Below are 19288 nucleotides of genomic sequence, written 5' to 3' on the forward strand. Positions count from 1 at the left end.
CCCACAGAAGAGGAATGCCTCTGTTGCAAGGAATGGGACCGGTTGCAGCCTTATTTTCAAGGTCTGGATGTGACCGAGGACGAGACACCTCCACCTGGAGTAGTATCCAGCTGGGCTTTATCTAGAGCTCGCGAGATTTCAGGCAGGGTATGAGATCGCTGCTTGTTCTCGCGATATTTCGGCCGCGCTTTGGAAAGCAGAGCTAAATGGTAAACAAATATGGCACCACACCGGTAAGGTAAGACAACACGTTTACATGTCGTTTTATTTTTACGTCACTAGTCACTTGAAACAAATTTAGGACGATAGGAGACAGGTTGAAATAAACTGAAATTTCCCTTTAAGCTCAAAACCAAAATTTGTCAGCGCAGTAAAGCAGCTGATGATGCTTAAAACTGTTGCATCAGACGTCCAGTGCTGATTATGATTTCCAAGAAATTAATAATATGGCATGTAACACAGATAGAAGAAAGATAAAAACATAAATGAGTAAAATAAGGAGGTACTGTACTGCATTTTTAATAATACGCTTGTATAAAACCTTTCGAAACAACGCTCTAAAGGGCCTTACATGAGGAAAAACGAAAATAAAATATTTACCCAGAAATAAGATAAAAACAATTGAATGAAAAAAAAGAAAAAACCCACATAAAACATGGTGGAACCAAATTAAAAAACGAAACTCTGGGGTGAAACACCTTAATGACCGGTATACACTGTGTGATTTTGGGACGAAAGATGACCATCATGGGAAAAACGTGGTGATATCTTTGGTCGTGGCTCTAAAACGATGGTCTTACATCGCACTGTGAGACAGGTTCAAGGACGGCCAGTTGATAGTACAGAAATCCATTTACTCACACTCAGCCAACCGACTTTCTTCCATGAAAGAGGACAGCCAGTCAGCCAGTAACAGGCCCATTTCTTTTTCTAATGTTGTGATTGGCTGGATACAAACAAATATTAAAAAAGCTTTGGGTCTAGAGGTGTTTGTATGGATAGAATAGAGCATTTCAATAAGAACTCAAAGCTGTGTTTATCAGAGCTGGTGCACTATGAGTTCTTTTTTGATAGCATGTATGTACAGTATATATACAGTAGCTTTGTATCACCATCACAACAATGACGACACTCCTCTTATTCCTTTTTTATGTCTTTAAAAACTCCGCACTACATCACAATTTGGCAGAATAATATTGAGTTCTATTTAAATGGCGTATATGGTCATAATGTGCAGATTTAATTTTAGCCAGGAATCTTCACACATTAGTTGCAGTTTTCACACTACACCCACAACACCCAAAAACACAATACAACTTCTTCATAAATGAATTATGGGACTGAACACAGCTTGTGTTTGTACTTGGACCACTTCAAGCAAAATGTAAGTTAGGCACTTCTGAGAAAGAGGAAGTGTGCTGCATTTAATAGTGCCAGTGGAAGGAGCAGATTTATAAAAGATGATCTGTTTCAGTGGATCTTCATATGATCTGACTGTGAACTCACCCTTTTTTTTTTTTTCAAAAGCACTTACAAGCATTTTAATCGGTTTATACAGCACAGCTCTGGCCAGACACAAACCAAAAAATGTTAAAAAAAATAAAAAATCTAAAGACTGTCTCTACACCAGGAAAGGCAGATGTTTCTGAGTCACCAAAGCCTGAGCCTAATCCCTTAAAAGCGACATATTTGGTTTACGCTTTCAAAGAACAGACATCAATTCTCACTGTATTTATCTGTGTTTGAAGCATATGTGGCAGGTTGTAACAAAAATATGAAACTTTTCAGCTGATTCTGACATTTTTACTGAAAAACTGTCATTGTAACCAGTATTTTTGCCACAGTTGTGGTTCCAGTTAGTGTCAGACTGATATGTGGGTTGAGAAAGTTGGAAAGTAGATACATATTCCATATTGATGGCTGACTAAGCGAATGTTACACAGTGTACCTGCTTGTGTAGGCACATCACTGCCCATCACCGCATACAGTCACAGGGAAAGAAACTTTTTCATATGTGCAGTTTACATGGTGGCAGTCATATAACATAGAAGTAATATGTGTGTCAGTGTGAGGGCCTCATCACTAAGAGTCTGGCCTCACCTCAACCATCTCTCTGGATGCCCTGCCTCTTTTTTTTTTAGCAGTATGTTAGGCAGGGCTGCTCCCTATTCCTGAAAGCAAAACTACATACTCAGGCTGTCCTCATGTGCTGTTCGATGACCCCAGCATGAACCAGCATTTGTTTATAATCCACGTAATCATGAGCCAGTAATTCAAATATAACCCACATAATCAGGAAAGCTGCGATCACATGACCAAAGTGCTGACGAGAGGAAAGAAGGAAGTAATATAAAGGCAGGTTGGGGTGGTGGATGGGTCAAACAAATATAGGACTTTCCCTTAGGAGACAGGTGTTAGTGTCCAGTGTGAAACCAAGTAAACTTTATTCTTTTATAATGAATTGTTTTAAGGCACGTCATCAGTAGTTAGAAAGAAGTGAGCTTACCAGACCTCTGTTGCTCGCTTCTCTAAAGGAATGCATGGATTCACTGAATAAGAGAGATAAATACCTTTGGTTTGGTTTTGTACTTTAATTTTGACCTTTTCTTAAAAACAAAAACAAAAAAAACTGTTCATTTTCAGTCTGAGAATAGAACTGCAAAGCTCAATCAGTGGACTTCTTTTAATAACCTAGCTGGTAGGAAACCAAACACCAATCCTGCCCAAATCTAATTCAAACCTCAACCCCTGAACCAGGTTTTAACCCCCAAACTGACCAGTTCATTGTCCTAATTTTCCCTAAATATACTCACTTCCACCTTGCCTCACACAAAAATATACCCATGGTCTAAAACTACTCTAAAGGCTCTAACTTTGTCCTTGCAAAGATAGATGTTCAAGAATGCACGAACACATACACAAGGCTGTAGGTTTTGTTTAAACATTGGCGGGGTACACATATGAAACAGGGGGTTTTAAGGCATCAAACACTTACTTTCCTGCATCATGGTGAATTTTATATTCACCAATTTATGGTGTAAATGTCTTTAACTTTGTCAAAAGCAGCAGTCCACTGCTACTTTAATGTTTTTATAGCAAATGCTCTAAATATTGAGGGGGACGTGTCCCCTGCGGCTCTCTGGTAATCTACGCCTATGCACACAAAAACACACATACACACACTGTAGTCTTAGCCATAATACCTCAGATGATGGATTTATTTCTCACAATATCATACAGATGGGTGTGAGTCAGAGTTCTTCTATGAATGAGATTAGGGTTCATCAGATCTCAGTCATTGAAGTCAGAAGCCAATTCTGTCTTTTTTTTGGACAGTTTTGTGCTGTTTATTAGTGTCTTTAAATTGACCATTGTTTCACAAAATGCAAAACGAGAGTTTATCTTTAAGACTTTACTTACAGACAGCAGAAACATTAACTGCACATTTAAGCATTAGCTTTAAAATTTCGTTCATAAGTGTAGCGGTGTATTGATAGTTGATGAAATGGGTGTACTACTTGGTAGATAGGTAGGTTACAGAGGAAGGAATAGGTATACTGTCATATATATTCCGAATACTTTTTGGCTGATAGGTGTGTATACTGTAAACGGGCAGAGAAAGAGGTCGGTATAACTGCATTTACCCCCTACTACACCACTGTGAGGACATACACATAACAAGCATGCCAAGCGTTTGTGTTCCTATATATGTCATTTTTACACCTTTAATACTGTATATAAATCCCAACATCACATTTTTTGTACTACACCATGCCAATGAAAAAAATGGATAGTATTAATGCAAAATATTGCTCTAACATGAACTGACATGTGGTTCTGAGTGTGATGAAGAGGCATGTTCGCATTGTGTCTGGTATCTCAAATCTGGGCTTGCATAAACATGTTTCAATATTCGCACCCTCAAATTCATTTCAGATGCATGTGGAACATATTAAAAAAGCCCTTCATCCAGGCCTGCAGGAGCATGTGGGAGGGAGCTGACGGCACGTCTCAGCGGGACTGAAGGAAATTGAAATAAATCTCGAGATTTACTCTGGCTTCACGCTTCACACTTCATGTTGTTTACACAGGAGATAAGAGCAGGGTTTTAGCCAGGCTGAATTGAAAAGCAAATTTTGTCCTGGTAAATAATTTGAATGTGTGGATTTTTTGTTATAAGTGAATTCCAGCTGCATGACAGTGTTAACAAAGATACAGGATTTCTACAATTGTCCCTTTAATGAACTTTTATTGACCTTTGATTCACTTAATCCTCCTAATTCTAAATCCTTGAAGAAAACCCAACAAAGACAAAGCTCTGAACCAAATCCTTTCACATATACACAACCAAATATAGAAAGTGTAGAAGAACCCAAAAAGCTGCTTCACTAATTCAAGACTCAAGCTACAAATATTATGATTCTGATTTAAACTTGTGATATTCTGGAGACATGAGTTCAAGATGCAGCTGGGGGGAGGAGAGTGTCTGGTTTGGGGACCTCAGAATTGCATCCTTGTTTTTTGCAGATGATATGGTGCTTTTGGCTTCATCACACCGTGACCTCCAGCGTGCACTGGGGCGGTTTGCAGCCGAGTGTGAAGCGGTTGGGATGATGCGTCACTACCTTGATGTCTGTCTTGATGCCCCCTCTGGGTTTGGAGAGTTAGTGCCTCAAGCAAAAGAGTTCAAGTATCTTGGGGTCTTGTTCATGAGTGAGGGTAAAATGGAGTGTGAGATGGACAGACAGCTTGCTTAATGTCTGCAGTGATGCAAGTGCTGCGCTGGACTGTTGTGGTGAAGAAGGCAAAGCTCTCAATTTCCTTGTCCGTCTATGTCAAAACTCTCATGAGCTTTAGGTAGTGACTGAAAGAATGAGGTTGTGGATACAAGTGACTAAAATAAGTTTCCCCCTAGGGTGGCTGGGCTCAGCCTTAGAGATAGGGTGAGGAGCTTAGACATCCGGAGGGAGCTCAGAGTAGAGCCACTGCCCCTTCATGTCTAAAGGGGTCAGTTGAGGTTCAGGCATTTGATCAAGATGTGTCCTGGATGCCTCCAGTTAGAAGTTTTCCAGACACGTCCAACTGATAGAAGGCTTGGGGTCAGACCCAGAACACGTTGGAGGGATTACATGTCTCATCTGGCCTGGGAACGCCTCAAGATCGCCCAGGAGGAGCTGGAAAGCGTTGTTGGGGAGAGGGGCGTCTGGAATACTTTGCTCAACCGCAACCTGGCCTAGGATAAGCGGATGAAAATGGATAGATGGATGGATGAAAATATAGTAAAGCTAATTTTTCTAGCACCTTTTTACACTCTTAGACATAGGGTTACAAATGGGTTCTTCCTAAAGGGCTTAGGTTCTACCCAGAATGACCCTGTCTTGAATAAAGAGTTCTTTGAGGGTGTAAGACTTTTCCATTCAGAGCTCTATTCATCCGAAGAACCCCTTTTCTTCAGCTTAGATTGTTTTGATCCTCTTTCATTTGACTCTTCATGCTTCTCATTTTTCAGTTTATACAGCAGTTGACAGGTGAATAATTAACTGTGGTCTCATTAACCATCAAATAAATGATGGGCCTAATTTCCAAGACTCATGCTAATTAACTCTCTGATTCATTTAGGCGGCCATTGGTTAACTGTGTAATTAATTATCTTGGATCTGCCAACATCATAAGGCGTTTTCTGTCTTATCTCACGCTTAACCTCAGAAAAGTTGTATTTGTCACATGCATATATATATGTACATGAGCAATACATACGTGTATCAGGTGTGTTTTGAGTAGATAATTAAAGATCTCTGATCAGCTGAAATCTGGTGCAGGTGTTACTGTATGTAAACAAAAGGCTAATAAGGCGGTGACAGTTCGCTGAGTTTCAATTAGCCTAGAACGACTGGTTGTGACACCCGTCCAAATCTCATTTCCGTGCTGCTCAGAGTTCTGCCAGCAGATAGCATGTGATGTGTGTGTACGAGTGAGTGTGTGTGTGTGTGAGAGAGAGAGAGAGAGAGAGAGAGAGAGAGAGAGAGAGAGAGAGAGAGAGAGAGAAAGCGACGAAAAGGAGAGACGCATTCAAAGAGCTACAGAGTGAGAAAAAAGTCACATTGGTCTGTTGATGGTTGATAACGTGCTTTGTTAAATCCTCACCTCACCTTGATCTGATGTGAAACATGTTGACACAGGGTTACTGCTGGCGATAGTGTGCCAGGAATACTATGGGATTTTTAAAGACGTCTTGCTGTCAGACAGTTTTTAATTTCGGCACCTTTTATCCTGTCTGTTTTGAGTGCCAGTCATTGAGTCACCGGGGCTGAGTTCAGCCTCCAAAAAAAGAGGCAAAATGATTAAACAGAAACGGTTGTGCGTTGAACTCCCTGTGTGTCACAAAAGCACACTGGCTTTTAAGATGATGGGGTTTAATTCAATTCAATTCAATTCAATTCAATTCAATTCAATTCAATTCAGTTCAATTCAAAGAGGCTTTACTGTCATGAGAAACATACGTTAACATTGCCGAAGCAAGCATCAAATAATAACAAAAAATATACATACAATAAGTAAAGATCTACTATAATTTAGTTTGTATACACGTTGCTGTTGGCATGGTTACGCATCAGTTTTGCCGAAAAATCCTGTTACATTCAGGCAGATGTGTGGGTCTGTAGGGGTTGGTTAGGGCAAATCGAATTCCCCTCCCCATGAAAATTGGTTAGAGTGGACACAAAGTCAGACTGAAGATGGAAAGAAGATGATGGTCTCTTAACGAGTTGACAGTTCTGTCTGATATCAGCAAATGTTGCTGCCGATTGGGTAACACCGCTGACACATCCACCAAATGTGAGAAAAGGTACCTCAAATCCTGTTGCACACTGTTTTTACACCGTTTCGAGGAAACATGTTGTTTATCCCGGAAACCATGGCAAAACAGTGGACACCGTTTTCAGATTGAAGGTGCCCCTGTTGTTCCAGCCAGTTCCAATCACCTGATCCACACCTATCTGCACACCTGCTCCACATCCCCTCATGACACTCCTGGTTTACTGGATACAACACCATGCTGCCTGAGGAAGAGCGCCAGGTAGCTGCCAGTCCGAGCTTTCTTGCTATGCTATTAGATGCCTGAATTTGTCTCATATAAGCACATTGAGTTTTCTGAATTCTCCTTTGTCCTTTGTGTTTCTGCTGAAAGATTTGGGAAGGCTTTTTCCATTGCTTCTGTGGGCTCCAATATATGAACCAGCCCATTTCCACATAAACCATGCCAGATCATAGTGTTTCAGTCCTAGAAATGTCTATGGTTTCAGTCATTTTGCCTGCAGTTTCTGACCTCTGGATGCCCTTCGGACAGTAAGCCTTCCAGCGTATGCCCCTTTGGACGTTGTGACTTGTTTTTGCTGGCTGTGATCCATTTGGTGCTGTGGCTTGCTGCTGTGTTTTGGCGAGGGCGTTGAGTCCTGGTCAAATGAGGTGTTTGCAGCATATAAGGCAGTGGGTATGATGTTGAATCTCCATCAGCTGATAATCAAACAGCAGCAAGTGACAGAGATGCTGCGATCAACCTTAATTTATCAGAGCTTGTGAGTTGGCAATGACACCAGAGAACCTCTTCTACTTGGATTCAACCATGATAAGCTGTGTGTGAAAACACTGTTTATATTATTTATGATACTGTTGGCACATTTAATATTTTGATTACCACTGTGAGTGCTGTACAGAGCTGACTGGCACTGGGTTCTGGGATTAGTCCTAAAGTCAGGAAATATCAGGGAATATGACACTTTACACAAAGTTTATCTAATATATATTGTATATGTTTGAAAAAACATTACAGAAGCCTTGTTCTATAAGACAGCTTTAAACAAGTAATTTCTCTGATCTGTGTCTTTGTCTCAGGTGGTGCGTGACCAGATCACCCACTGCACCATGAAGCTACGTCAGACCACCGGTATGATGGAGTACTGCCTGGAAGTCCTCAAGGAGAACGATCCAAGTGGATTCCTCCAGGTACTGACACACTGTTTTCGTGTGTGTGAGAGATTGTATGAGTGTAGGAACACGTCATGTGCATGTCTCCTAATGTAGGTTGTCACAAAGCTACTGAATGAAGAAACAACTATCAAATACAGTTTCACTAATTTTGGTGAATATCTCCTTTTAATTGAAAGTTGCAAGCTCTCATATCTTATGTTACAGAGTGCAAAACTTACCTGCTTTGTCCTAAAAAACAACAACCTTGCTTTAAGCTGTGTGTCAGTGTGTTTATAAGATAGTCCAAAGGGTTAAACACTTTGCACAACACCACTTTTCTCACATATAATCCTTCCGTTTGTATGAAAGATTCAAATTAATAATAACTATATAGCACCTTTCTAAGCACAAAGTGCTTTACAACAGTGGTTCCCAACTGGTGGGTTGCGAGTCCATTCTGAATGGACCACAAGTGACTCGCAAACATGCCAAGTTTGAATAAAATACCACACTTTATTTTAAAGTGTTGTTTCCTGCTGTAGAGTTAGTGACTAACGGACAGCTACTTGACAGAGACAGCAAACTATCTCAACAACAGGGCCAAACACATGTATGACACTGACTATATCAAACTTTGTGGTCTTGTAGAACTAATAACTGAGGACAAATCTGGACCTCATGGCTAGACCAGTTGGGAACCACTGCTCTACAACAAAAACAAAGCACATTTAAAAACATAGGAAATGAAAAAACTAAGAGCCAGAAACTAGGCACATACTAAAACACAGAGTAAGATGAACTAAAATGTCAAAAAACATGAGTGAAATCACCGAAAAGCCGAAAAGCAATCCACCCTTTGTCAAGCCCTGCCCATGGTCCCGCCCCCCTTGGTTACTGTTGCTGGGTTTGACAAGCCAAACCTTGTGGGGGTTCATTCCCACAGGAAACAATGGAAAATACCGGGTATCTAACTTTCTCATAATTCGAACTGAATCGATCATTCTGTCCGGTGTCAGTGATAGAGAACAAAAGTGGCTACAGTTGAGTGAACGGGCATTACATGACATATCCGAAAAAGTTGAGTGAACGGGCATTACATGACATATCCGAAAACATGTGAAAATCGTTGTTTTGTCCTGATGTCTGACGGTAGCCATAGCCACTAACGTGAGCTGCTGGTTGCTAGCTCTCTCGCTCGTGTTGTCTCCACAGACTTACCCCTCGAGTCTGTCAGTGAGTGGAATAAAAACTACTCTGAGAATAAGTTCTGGGTATCTCGAGTCACTGTTGCAGACGCCCCAGGCACACCTTTTAACCATGTTAGTAATAATAATATAACTCACTGATTTATCCGAGTTTGCCAGCTAGAAAGCTCTGCGTTTCACCGTGATGCCATTAGCAACGAGCTTGGGAGAACACAGCCTGGGGCGGTGTTTGACGAACCCCAGTAAGTTAGCAACTGTTGCTATGGGGAGGAGCACTCTGGTTGGTGGGTCAGCAGACCAATCAGAAGGCCAACAAAGGGTCAATTCTAAAGAAAGTGTTTTTTCTTAAGAGACAGAGTTTGTAGTCCTGATCTCCTCGGGCAGCTCATTCTAAAGTCTAGAGGAAAATTAAAGGCTATTAAAGGGTAAGTTTGGGATTGTTTTTATCTGTTTATTATTAACAGTGTCCCTGAAGCTACTTAAACCAAATCTATGAATTATATAAAAGAAAATTAAGTGGGGTTCTATGAAGCAGAGGCATTAGTGATATCATGCTGTGGCCAAATGAATTCATTCCTGGTTTAAGTCTCTTTAGGAGGGTTTGCTGATCATCATAAAAACATAAACTCCTCAAGTTAAAACTTAACTTTCACAGATCATATAAGACAAACATAGTATGGGGTCTTACTGGAAATAAAAAAATCTACTTTTTCTTCAGTATTTACAACCAAAATTGTAACTGTGAAAGTTGAAAGAAAGACGGAAGCATGAAACTTAAGAGGAGAAATCAGCTTTGCAGGGAGCCTATGATGTGTGTGAAGCCTGCACAGCTAGAACGCTGCACAGTCAGAGGAGGAAGACACAGAATAACAACACACACGCCTGGAACACACACACACGCACACACACACACACACCAACACAGGATGCATCCGATTTACTAATAGTGCAACTGATCTATTTTTAATTGACCCGACATGTTTAGTTATCAGCCGGCCCAGATGCTCAGCGGCTGATCGATAGTTATTGATCTGCGTATTGTGAGGTCAAATTGAGAAAGGTCAGATGTGACATGTGCACCTGCTTAGAAGAAAGATGTAAGAGTGCTGCTCTCATGTTCTGTGTGGGGTCACACAGGACACTTAACATTGTTTTATCAGCCTGATAACATCATGACACACAATTGTTTTATTCATTACTTATAAACATGATTCTAAACTGATGATATGTTTCGGTACAAAAATGTCACATTACTTCTCTTTGGAGTCTTGGCTGTAAAAATATGGTCAAATACAAAAGATTTTTATTTGTGATTGATATTGACGTGACTTTTTATGCTGCAGTTACTCCTCCAAATGCCAAAAATCTATTTGGATTTCCTTTTTTATACCTCCCTGGTGTCTAATTGACCCAACATAATTAACTTGATTATGCACAATAATATACCATAAATTTCTTTGTCAGTGGATTTCTTCTTGGCAAACAAAAGGAATATACAATGTATTTGTTCATGGAGAGTTAACCATTTGAAACCTGAGCAAATCGGCATTTTTTTTTTTTAACATGGGAAGAAGGCAATTAGCAATATTAGAGGAAATAACTAAAAAAATTGGCAAGAAATTTGTAAAAATAGACAATAAAAAAGAAATAAATAAAGTTGAAACAAAAAACAAACAAAGAAAGAGTGTTTTGAAGTTATAATCATTCTGTAACATAATTTTAAAATGTAATAACAATATTTATAAATAAAGTTTTTCCCTAGTTTTTTCCCCCCCAGTTTTTTAAAAATAATTTTCTAAATCTACTTTTTTTTTTTTTTTTTTTTTTTTTTCAATTTGTAGGACATTTCTTGCCAAGTTGCTCACTGCCTTTTCTCACCTATGTTTTTTAAATAAATTGCACCAATTTTCTCAGGATTCAAAGGTTTAAATACTGAAAGGCATCTGAAAACAGCCCAAGAAAAGTGATGTCGCTCCAGGTTTCAGAGGGTTAATATAACATCTGCAAGCCCAGGTTGTGGCATCATGAAGGTCACCACTTAAAGACTTTGACACATATTGGGTTTTAATAAGATTATAAGGAGAGTAAAAAATATTATTATTGTTATATATTATAATTATTATTTGTGCACAAACAGCAGTGGTGTGTGTGGGACCCCAAACAGCCAGTATCAAGGGTTAAAGTTCACATTATTTAAATAATTTAATAATTTCCCCAGTTTTAATCCTGTGTCCCTGTGTTATTTGATCATTGTAATATGCCAAAGATTTTTCAAAAAAGTCTTTCTCTTTCTGTGAAGCAGTTTCAACTGTTTGATGACTCATTCTGCACTCAGGGATGTTTGCAAAAGTTCATGCACTCAAATGAGACTTTGGGCGACTAGCCAGCCACACTGGTCAAATAAGGCTGCACTTCACCAATGTGGGTCGGACTAGCAAAACAGAGCAATATGGAAAGAGATAGGAGAGAAGCGTGTTGATCAGTGGGCAAAACTTTTGCTTTTATTTTCAAAACAATGTGGTCTAACTCTCACCCTCATTGTCCTGATCCTATGATGAAGGAAGTGTGTGTAGATCCAGCAGTCCACTGTAGCTCTGTATCATGCTAAATTCTAAGCATGTCCACTTTTCAGCGGTCCAATCAAATGATTTAATGTAAATCCCTCTTCTGTTCACTGCTCAAATATTCTGTTTCACTGGGAAATACATCACAGCACAGAAGCTAAAGACGCTCCAACATCTGTTTCATAGGGAAGTGGCAAAGAAGGTAAAACACAAAGATATACAGGAAGTAAAAACATTAACCATATGGTTTTATAAACGTATCCAACCCCTGAGCTATGCTTGTTTCAATTTTTATTGAATGATAGGAAATGAAATTTGAGCATCTCTGCTTCAGTTGTAAATCATAGCTCTTCCTGGAGAGAGATAGCAAGAGAGAAATAGAGTAAGGTGAAGGAAGAGATGAAATAAAGATCAAAGACGCTCCTGAGGGACACGCGCGTGCACGCACACACACACACACACACACACACACACACACACACATCCCCTCGCTTCCATTTCATCTGAATATTTTATATCGTATTGATTATGTGCTTCTTTATGGGTTGCCAACGACTAAATCCTAACTAGAGTCTCTTAAGGAATCAAAGGTGGATACCAGTGTTAGTCAGTTCAGGAACATCTGCAAATATAATGCAGTTTGACCTGATCTGAAGTGAAGCTAAATGAAGCAGTTTCTAATGCTTGAGGATGAATTCCCAAATACTAGACTCGTTTTTTTCAAGAAGATGGCATCCCATTTTCTTGCAGCTGAGTGTAGTTTAATGTAATGCATTCACTTAGTTTTTATTTTCCTGAGGCAGTGAAGCTCCTACCAGCAGAAGAGAGGTCTAATTCTTAGCCTTAAATATTTGAACTGCACTAATGCCTGCCTCATTTCACTTGTCAGACACAATATAATAAGGCCAGGCTAATGGAACTGATCCCTGCACAGAGGAGCTGCTCTGTATGCAGGGAGGGCATCGCAGCCATGCAGGTGTATTTAAATGTAGATATTGAATGCAGGTGTTGTAATTTCCTGTTTCTTTGACTGTCTTTTTTTTTTTTTTTTTTTTTTTTACGTTTATCTCCCATCACTGTGTACATGTGTGTTTTAATAGCTGCACACCTTAACTTGTGTATGTGTTTTGCAGATCTCAGATGCTCTGATCAAGCGGGTGACATCGTCTCAGGATCAGTGGGTGAAAGGGGCCCTGGAGCCAAAAGTAGGACCCGAGTTTGACCTCACCCTCAACACCGACTCGCTGCTCCAGACCATCCTGCAGCTGGACTTCTGCCAGGGCAAAGGTGAACACACAGGGGCACACACTTTCCATTCAGCTTGCAGGTTTAATTCCTATTTTAGGAGTCATTTTACAGCTACATGTGAGTTTTGACTATATGGATCCCTCAGAGCAGTGGTTCCCAGCTGGTCCAGCCACGGGGTCCAGATTTCTCTTTAGTCATAAGTTCAAGGTCCACACAGTTTAATACATTCAGTGTCATACTTTTGTTTGGCCATGTCATTGAACTAGTTTGCTGTCTCTGTCCAGTAGCTGTCCATTAGTCACTCACTCTACAGCAGAAAATGGCACTTCAAAATAAAAGGTGTGCCCCAGAAATTCACCATACTTCAAAATAAAGTATGTTTTTTACAAACTCGACATGTTCGTGAGTCACTTGTGATTTATTTAGAGTAGACCCGAGACCCACCGGTTGGGAACCACTGCCTTAGACTGTATATTATTTAATGTGTTTCTGTGCTAAATATGCCATTTATTCTAATTTCAATTATTTTTTTCCTTATATACCTAATTGTATTCTTAACTTAACAACATTTGTTGTATTTAAAGGAGTGCTCCATCAGTTTAGTATTGATCTCTTGAAAATGGGGGGTGTTATAAGAGACAGACTGAAAAAGAAATGTATTTGAGACTCAGAGATCTTAATTTATAGTTGAAAGTAGGGCTTTGAGCACCAATAACACTGGATCCTACATTTCCCATAATGCAACTCAATTGTGTCATAAACATCATATTGTTTAGAAAAGTGGTTCCCTTAGTGGGTCGCGGTCCAAAAGTGAGTCGCAGGTCCATTCTAAATGGACTGCAAGCGCCTTGCAAACAACCCGTTATTTTTAAGTACAGTGGATTTCTGGCACAGAGCTTTTATTTTGAAGTGCTGTAGAGTAAGTGACTAACGGACAGCTACTTGACAGACACAGCAAACTAGCTAGAAGGCATGGTCAAATGCCAGTATGATGCCGAATGTAATAAACTGTGTGGACTTTGAACTAATGACTAAGGAGAAATGTGGACCCCGTGGCTTGACCAGTTGGGAACCACTAATTTGGACTTTAATTACATGCAACCAAGTTGGAAAAACAGAGTCTGAAATATCATAAATTTCTTACCATGAATATTGTCAACAAGCACTGACTGACAGTTACATTTAAATAAAATCCCAAATTAACGCTAATACAATGGATTCTGTTCATTTTAAAGGAGCTGTATACAGTTTGTATCTGGTTAGATATAAGAATAACAGGAGGTTTTTCCTGTATTTCTCATTCTGTCTAAATTGCACCTATTTTATGAAAGCACACAGATTATTCTCTCAGACTTATAAAAGCTTGCTCTTGAACCACAGAAGACTTTTTAAAGCTGTTTTCAAGTAGTACCCCTGATTACTCCTCATGATGAGTAAACTGAACTCCAAGCGTAAAGTCAGTTGAGTACCCCTAAACGAGCTCTATAAATAAATCAACTTGACATGCCCCTTGATGAAATAAGTGATAACCAATAAACAACATTTAGTCACCCTCTATTTTGCTTCTGTGCTTTCTTCAAGATGTACAACAATGTACACAACTGATTAACTATTCTTCCACTGTTGCTGCCGAGCAGCCACTTGACATGCATGAGTAAACACAGCGTCCTTTACATTACCTCTGCTGCAGTCTCAGAGATTACCCAGATGTATTGTTAATGTACATTAAATATGTAATCAGCACAATGCATGTTTTATTTAAATACTGCTCCACTGAGGCATGTAAAGCTCAGGTGTTTTGTTTTGCAGACGTGGATTCAACCTTAGTAAAACACTAAGTAATACGGCATTTATTCAAAATGCATTGTGATCCATTACCGATATTATGAAGTCATGCCTCTGATTGAGTTGTACTTGAAGAGTTATTTCTCTAATTTGAGCTCCAGTTAAGCGAAACCAAATACGCATGGATGTAGAAGATTTGGTCATCCCCTCTCTGTTCAATAAGGCCAGTGGCACAGAATCCATCTGTATGTTTCGTCACATTCAAATCTCACTGATCTTACAGAACAAAGCCATAGAGTTCAGAGGTACACCATTTGATCCTATGTCTTTGAATTTCAGTCTTTGACATCCTGAGCTGCAACAAAGTTTCAGAAGTGCTCTGGTTCACAGCCTGAAATTAGTCACCATCATTACTACATACCAACATTCATCTGAAATGAATGAAGTGCTCTGGATTATATTTTTTTCAGTAAATCTTGATGCCCTCTGTAAATCAGCAACTACTTCTAAACTCAACTAATTGGTACCAGATTATATAGTTCTCACCAGGAAACTTCCAAAGAAATTATTAGAAAATGACAGACTCATGAAATAAACATTACCCTTTCCCAACATAAAGGTCTAAATTACAAAGCATATATTTATTTGGGTAGCTGGCCTATAGTCAAATTTAGGTTTGATGAGATATACCAGAAGTAGCTAAAAAATATCCATTATGTGTTAGCTTTTATGTTAAACCCCTCAAATTCCTAGATGTCAGTGTCTCCAATGGTGGCTACAACCCTATTTAAATTTTTGTTTAGAAATATTGCTTTGTATTCTATTTTTGTTGTGTACACTTTATCACATAAACCCTAGGATACATCACAAAACAGCTAAAAAACATTTTATTCCAACCGCAAAAAACAAAATTTTAAGTTTTAGTTTTCTCTATCTAATTTGTTATCACAAGGAGTTGTAATAGTAATATTTCTTGTAATATTTTATGCTTCACACTTGGTATGAAAAAAGGGTAAAGATAAGGATTTGTCATATAAACATCTTACTTTTGAATCTCAGCAATTAACTTTGTCAGTAAAATGTAGAATATGAACTCTTAAAAAAGGGGCAACTCATGTCCAACCAAAAGAATACCCTGAAATTCCAACTTATCAAAACAAAAATTCTGTTTCTGGGGTGAAACAAAATTTTTTTAAGGATTTATATGTATGAAAAACAGTGATTTATAAAATATTTCAATTGGCTCTCATTTTTTTAAACTTCTAAACTTGCCCTGTGCCAAGAAAGCACCGTTGTCCCAGACATGAATTTACAGCTACGGATGGTCAAAAAATCTGTTAGAAGCCTTTAAATGCCTTCAGATTTAAAACTAACAACATGCACTGATAACATTAGTGTAAAAATGTACTGCTTCAATCATCTTTGTTTTAAAAACGTTTTTAGTGAAAATGTTAGCCCTTTAAAGATCTCAGAATTTGTCAACTCTCTTTTTTACAATAATATAATTTAATTATGCATAAAAGGACTCACTTCCTGGTTACCAATAAGGCAGGAATATTGCTAAAGTACTGGTAAGCTATATATATATTTTAAAATAAATAATTGCGGTCTTTTCAAAACAATAGATATTTGGGTCAAAGCCTCTGTTGTGTCCTAATATGCAGATGACACTACATTTTATATTGATGAAACTTTGTACGAAGTTTACATTATCTTTCAAAATAACTTATCAGTAAGAGCTTTTCTGATATAAGAAGTGAATTATGATGACCTGCAAGTCAAAAATATATGATGAAAACCACAATGTTTACATACCAATTCACTGTGTATGTTCAGTATGTCATGACGTTGGTCTCTTCTCTTTATTTTGGTGATACAGCACACGCTCTTCAAAGCATCAGTGAATACAGACCTCTTGTCATGTTTGTAATGCAATCAATGTAAATCTCTCCACTGGTCTCACTGTCAGTTACAGCTGCTTTATATGCCATCTTCTGTTTAAGTGCTCTTGTATTAAAACATCCAAACCAACATCATATTTCCAGATGTGCAGGAGAGTCCGTTAATGAAACAAATGCAGGCAGCAGACAGTGGTGAGGCTGAGATGGAGACAGAAAGCCCCGGAGGTATTTCAGAGACTCTACTTTTCACAGTGAACCTCTGTTTTCCTCCCTTGAATTTATATCTGTTACTCCTTCCTCGTCCCTCAGCCCCTGACTCTGGTTGGAAACTCACCGGTCTTTTTGTCCCCCACAGCGTCTACCTGGTCTCCTTCCTCTGCATGGTTTTTGTTTTCCAGCTCCTCTCCAATGAATGGCACGTCTGCAAAATAGTGCTGCCTTCACTGGAACACTGGAACACAAAGTTTCCAAAAATCACAGAAACTTACAGAAATTTGTTGCCTGAAGTACTTCTCTGTTTCTCATGCTAGTCTTTGCTTCTTCTTTTTTTATCTAAATTATATATATTCATTGAGCTTTTTGAGCTTCATTGACCTTTTTGAGGGAATGTGTATTAAACATCTTCCCATATTTTTTTCCCCCTGACTGGGAAAATAGTTATAAATTAAATTGCAGAATGTTTCTTGTTATATAAAATAAATAATTAAGCTAAATAATGCAATGCATTTTTAGTGAAATATGTAAAAAAAATTGGATTTGAAACATAGCATAAACAAAACAAAAACATTCTGCTGAAAAGAGTTAATACAAATTATGAAAATAGCATCTAAATATAATATATTTTACTGTATATAAATATATAATTAATTCAAATTAAGAATATTTGTTATCAATATCATATCAAATCATTATCTTGTGGCTGAGCATGAGTCAAAGAACTACTTTGTCTACAAATGCTGTGAAGAATATTGAATTTAAATATTAATATTAATAAAGTGAGTCTATACACTGTATACTGCATCGCTCCTACAATGTTGTTCCCTCTGTCATGACTGCTGCCTTTCCTCTGTGTCTTCACCACGACTTATTTTGGTCTAGAAAGATCAGATAACAAAGAAACGATGAATGAAACAGATTTCATCACCCTGAGATCTCCACTCGTATGTGGTTATTTTTACCCAGTTTTTGTTGTTAGTGTTTGTTTCAGCTCCTTTCTGGAATGCAGTTGTGTCCTGTTTGTTAGCACAAGTTTTATCACCATCAGGGTTAGACGGATATGTCTTTTTATGAGAAAAATTCTTTGATATGATGTTGGTTCCTCCCTTTCTTGGCTTCTGTAACCAGCTGAGAATTCTGACCTGAATCAAGCTACTAGCTAATTTGGTAGTTTGTATCTAAAGATACATATCATTTGAGGGGTAAGAAATAAGCAAAGTAGTGTTCAAATAATTGCTGCTGGAAGCTTATGCAACATCCAGTAGTCTTTGAAGCTTATATCAGTCTAACCCTATGCACCACTGCTACCTCAATAAGTGTATAACGTCCTCACATCGCCTGTTTAAAGCCTCCACTGATGCCCAGCTGTTGCCCTGTAAATGAACCCGGAGGTCTTTCACCTTTAAGGCTCGTTTTTATTTTTATCTCCCACTAGATCCACAATAAGCTCCTCTTTCCTTCCCTTTCTGTTGTTTAAAGGCAACCAGCCAGCTGACGACACCACCCCGTTCATCTTCCTTTTCTTGTCATCCATTCACCCTTTCATTTCTCCCTCCTCTCACGCCCCTAATGCGCCCCCAATTATAATCTGTACATCTCATCCTTCTATTTCACCCCACAGTAGAGCCTGGACCTGCAGTGCCGGCGGCTCCTCTCCTGCAGCTAGAGAAGTGCTGCACCAGGAACAACAGCGCCACCCTGGCCTGGAGGGTAACCGCGCCCCCTGCCAGCCCCATCGAGGGGTACATCCTGGAGCTAGACGACGGCAACGGAGGACAGTACAGGGTCGGTACCTCACGAAAACACATACTAAGTCACAATACATACTGTGTGGACATGCCACTAATATGACAGTAATCCAATTAAAATGCAGCTGTCACTGCTTTTTTATTTTATTGTTAATTATCCATATGCTGCTCAACTCTGACAAAGGCAGATAATAGTTTATGTGTGTTATTTTTGTGTCATCAGTGGTTACTCGTCTTTACTTATACATGATTCCATGTATACATTTTATATGTTTAAGCAATGAACATACATGTGAATGCACTTAAAGAAGTATTTCACCTATTCCTAAAACTGGGTTGTCTATGCAGTAGAAAGATGCAATTACTTTTGAAACTGGTGCTACATGACCAGAGAAAACAAGAGACTGAAAAACCTACAGCTACCAGAATGCACTGCACTGGACCAATAATAGCTCCTGCTGGTGGGTGACATAATTTTAGCTTGTATGTCTGACACATTTGAAAACGGTCTCATACTTCAGTTAAATGGTAAGCTAACATATGTTTCTTAAAACATTTGAGGTGAGAAAAAGGCAACTCAGTCACAGAATCTTGGTTTATATTTGATCAGCACAGCATACTTTTACCGTTTGATTCCAGTTTTATCAGCCTCTGTT

At 38.9% G+C, this 19288-nt stretch overlaps 1 protein-coding gene across 2 annotated transcripts in view; it reads left to right on the forward strand.

The window, feature by feature from the left end:
* LOC126398496 (E3 ubiquitin-protein ligase TRIM9) overlaps positions 1-19288 on the forward strand; it is a 74560-nt gene that overhangs the window by 37486 nt on the left and 17786 nt on the right. Inside the window, exons 4-7 of one of the 2 annotated variants that reach the window (XM_050057901.1) lie at positions 7891-8001; positions 12868-13021; positions 16813-16893; positions 18506-18669. In XM_050057901.1, coding sequence (XP_049913858.1) covers positions 7891-8001; positions 12868-13021; positions 16813-16893; positions 18506-18669 — 510 coding nt within the window. The remainder of the gene's footprint in view (positions 1-7890; positions 8002-12867; positions 13022-16812; positions 16894-18505; positions 18670-19288) is intronic. The other variant, XM_050057902.1, reaches the window with a different exon arrangement.

Source organism: Epinephelus moara, chromosome 12 (genome assembly GCF_006386435.1).
Source record: "Epinephelus moara isolate mb chromosome 12, YSFRI_EMoa_1.0, whole genome shotgun sequence".
NCBI lineage: Eukaryota > Metazoa > Chordata > Actinopteri > Perciformes > Serranidae > Epinephelus > Epinephelus moara.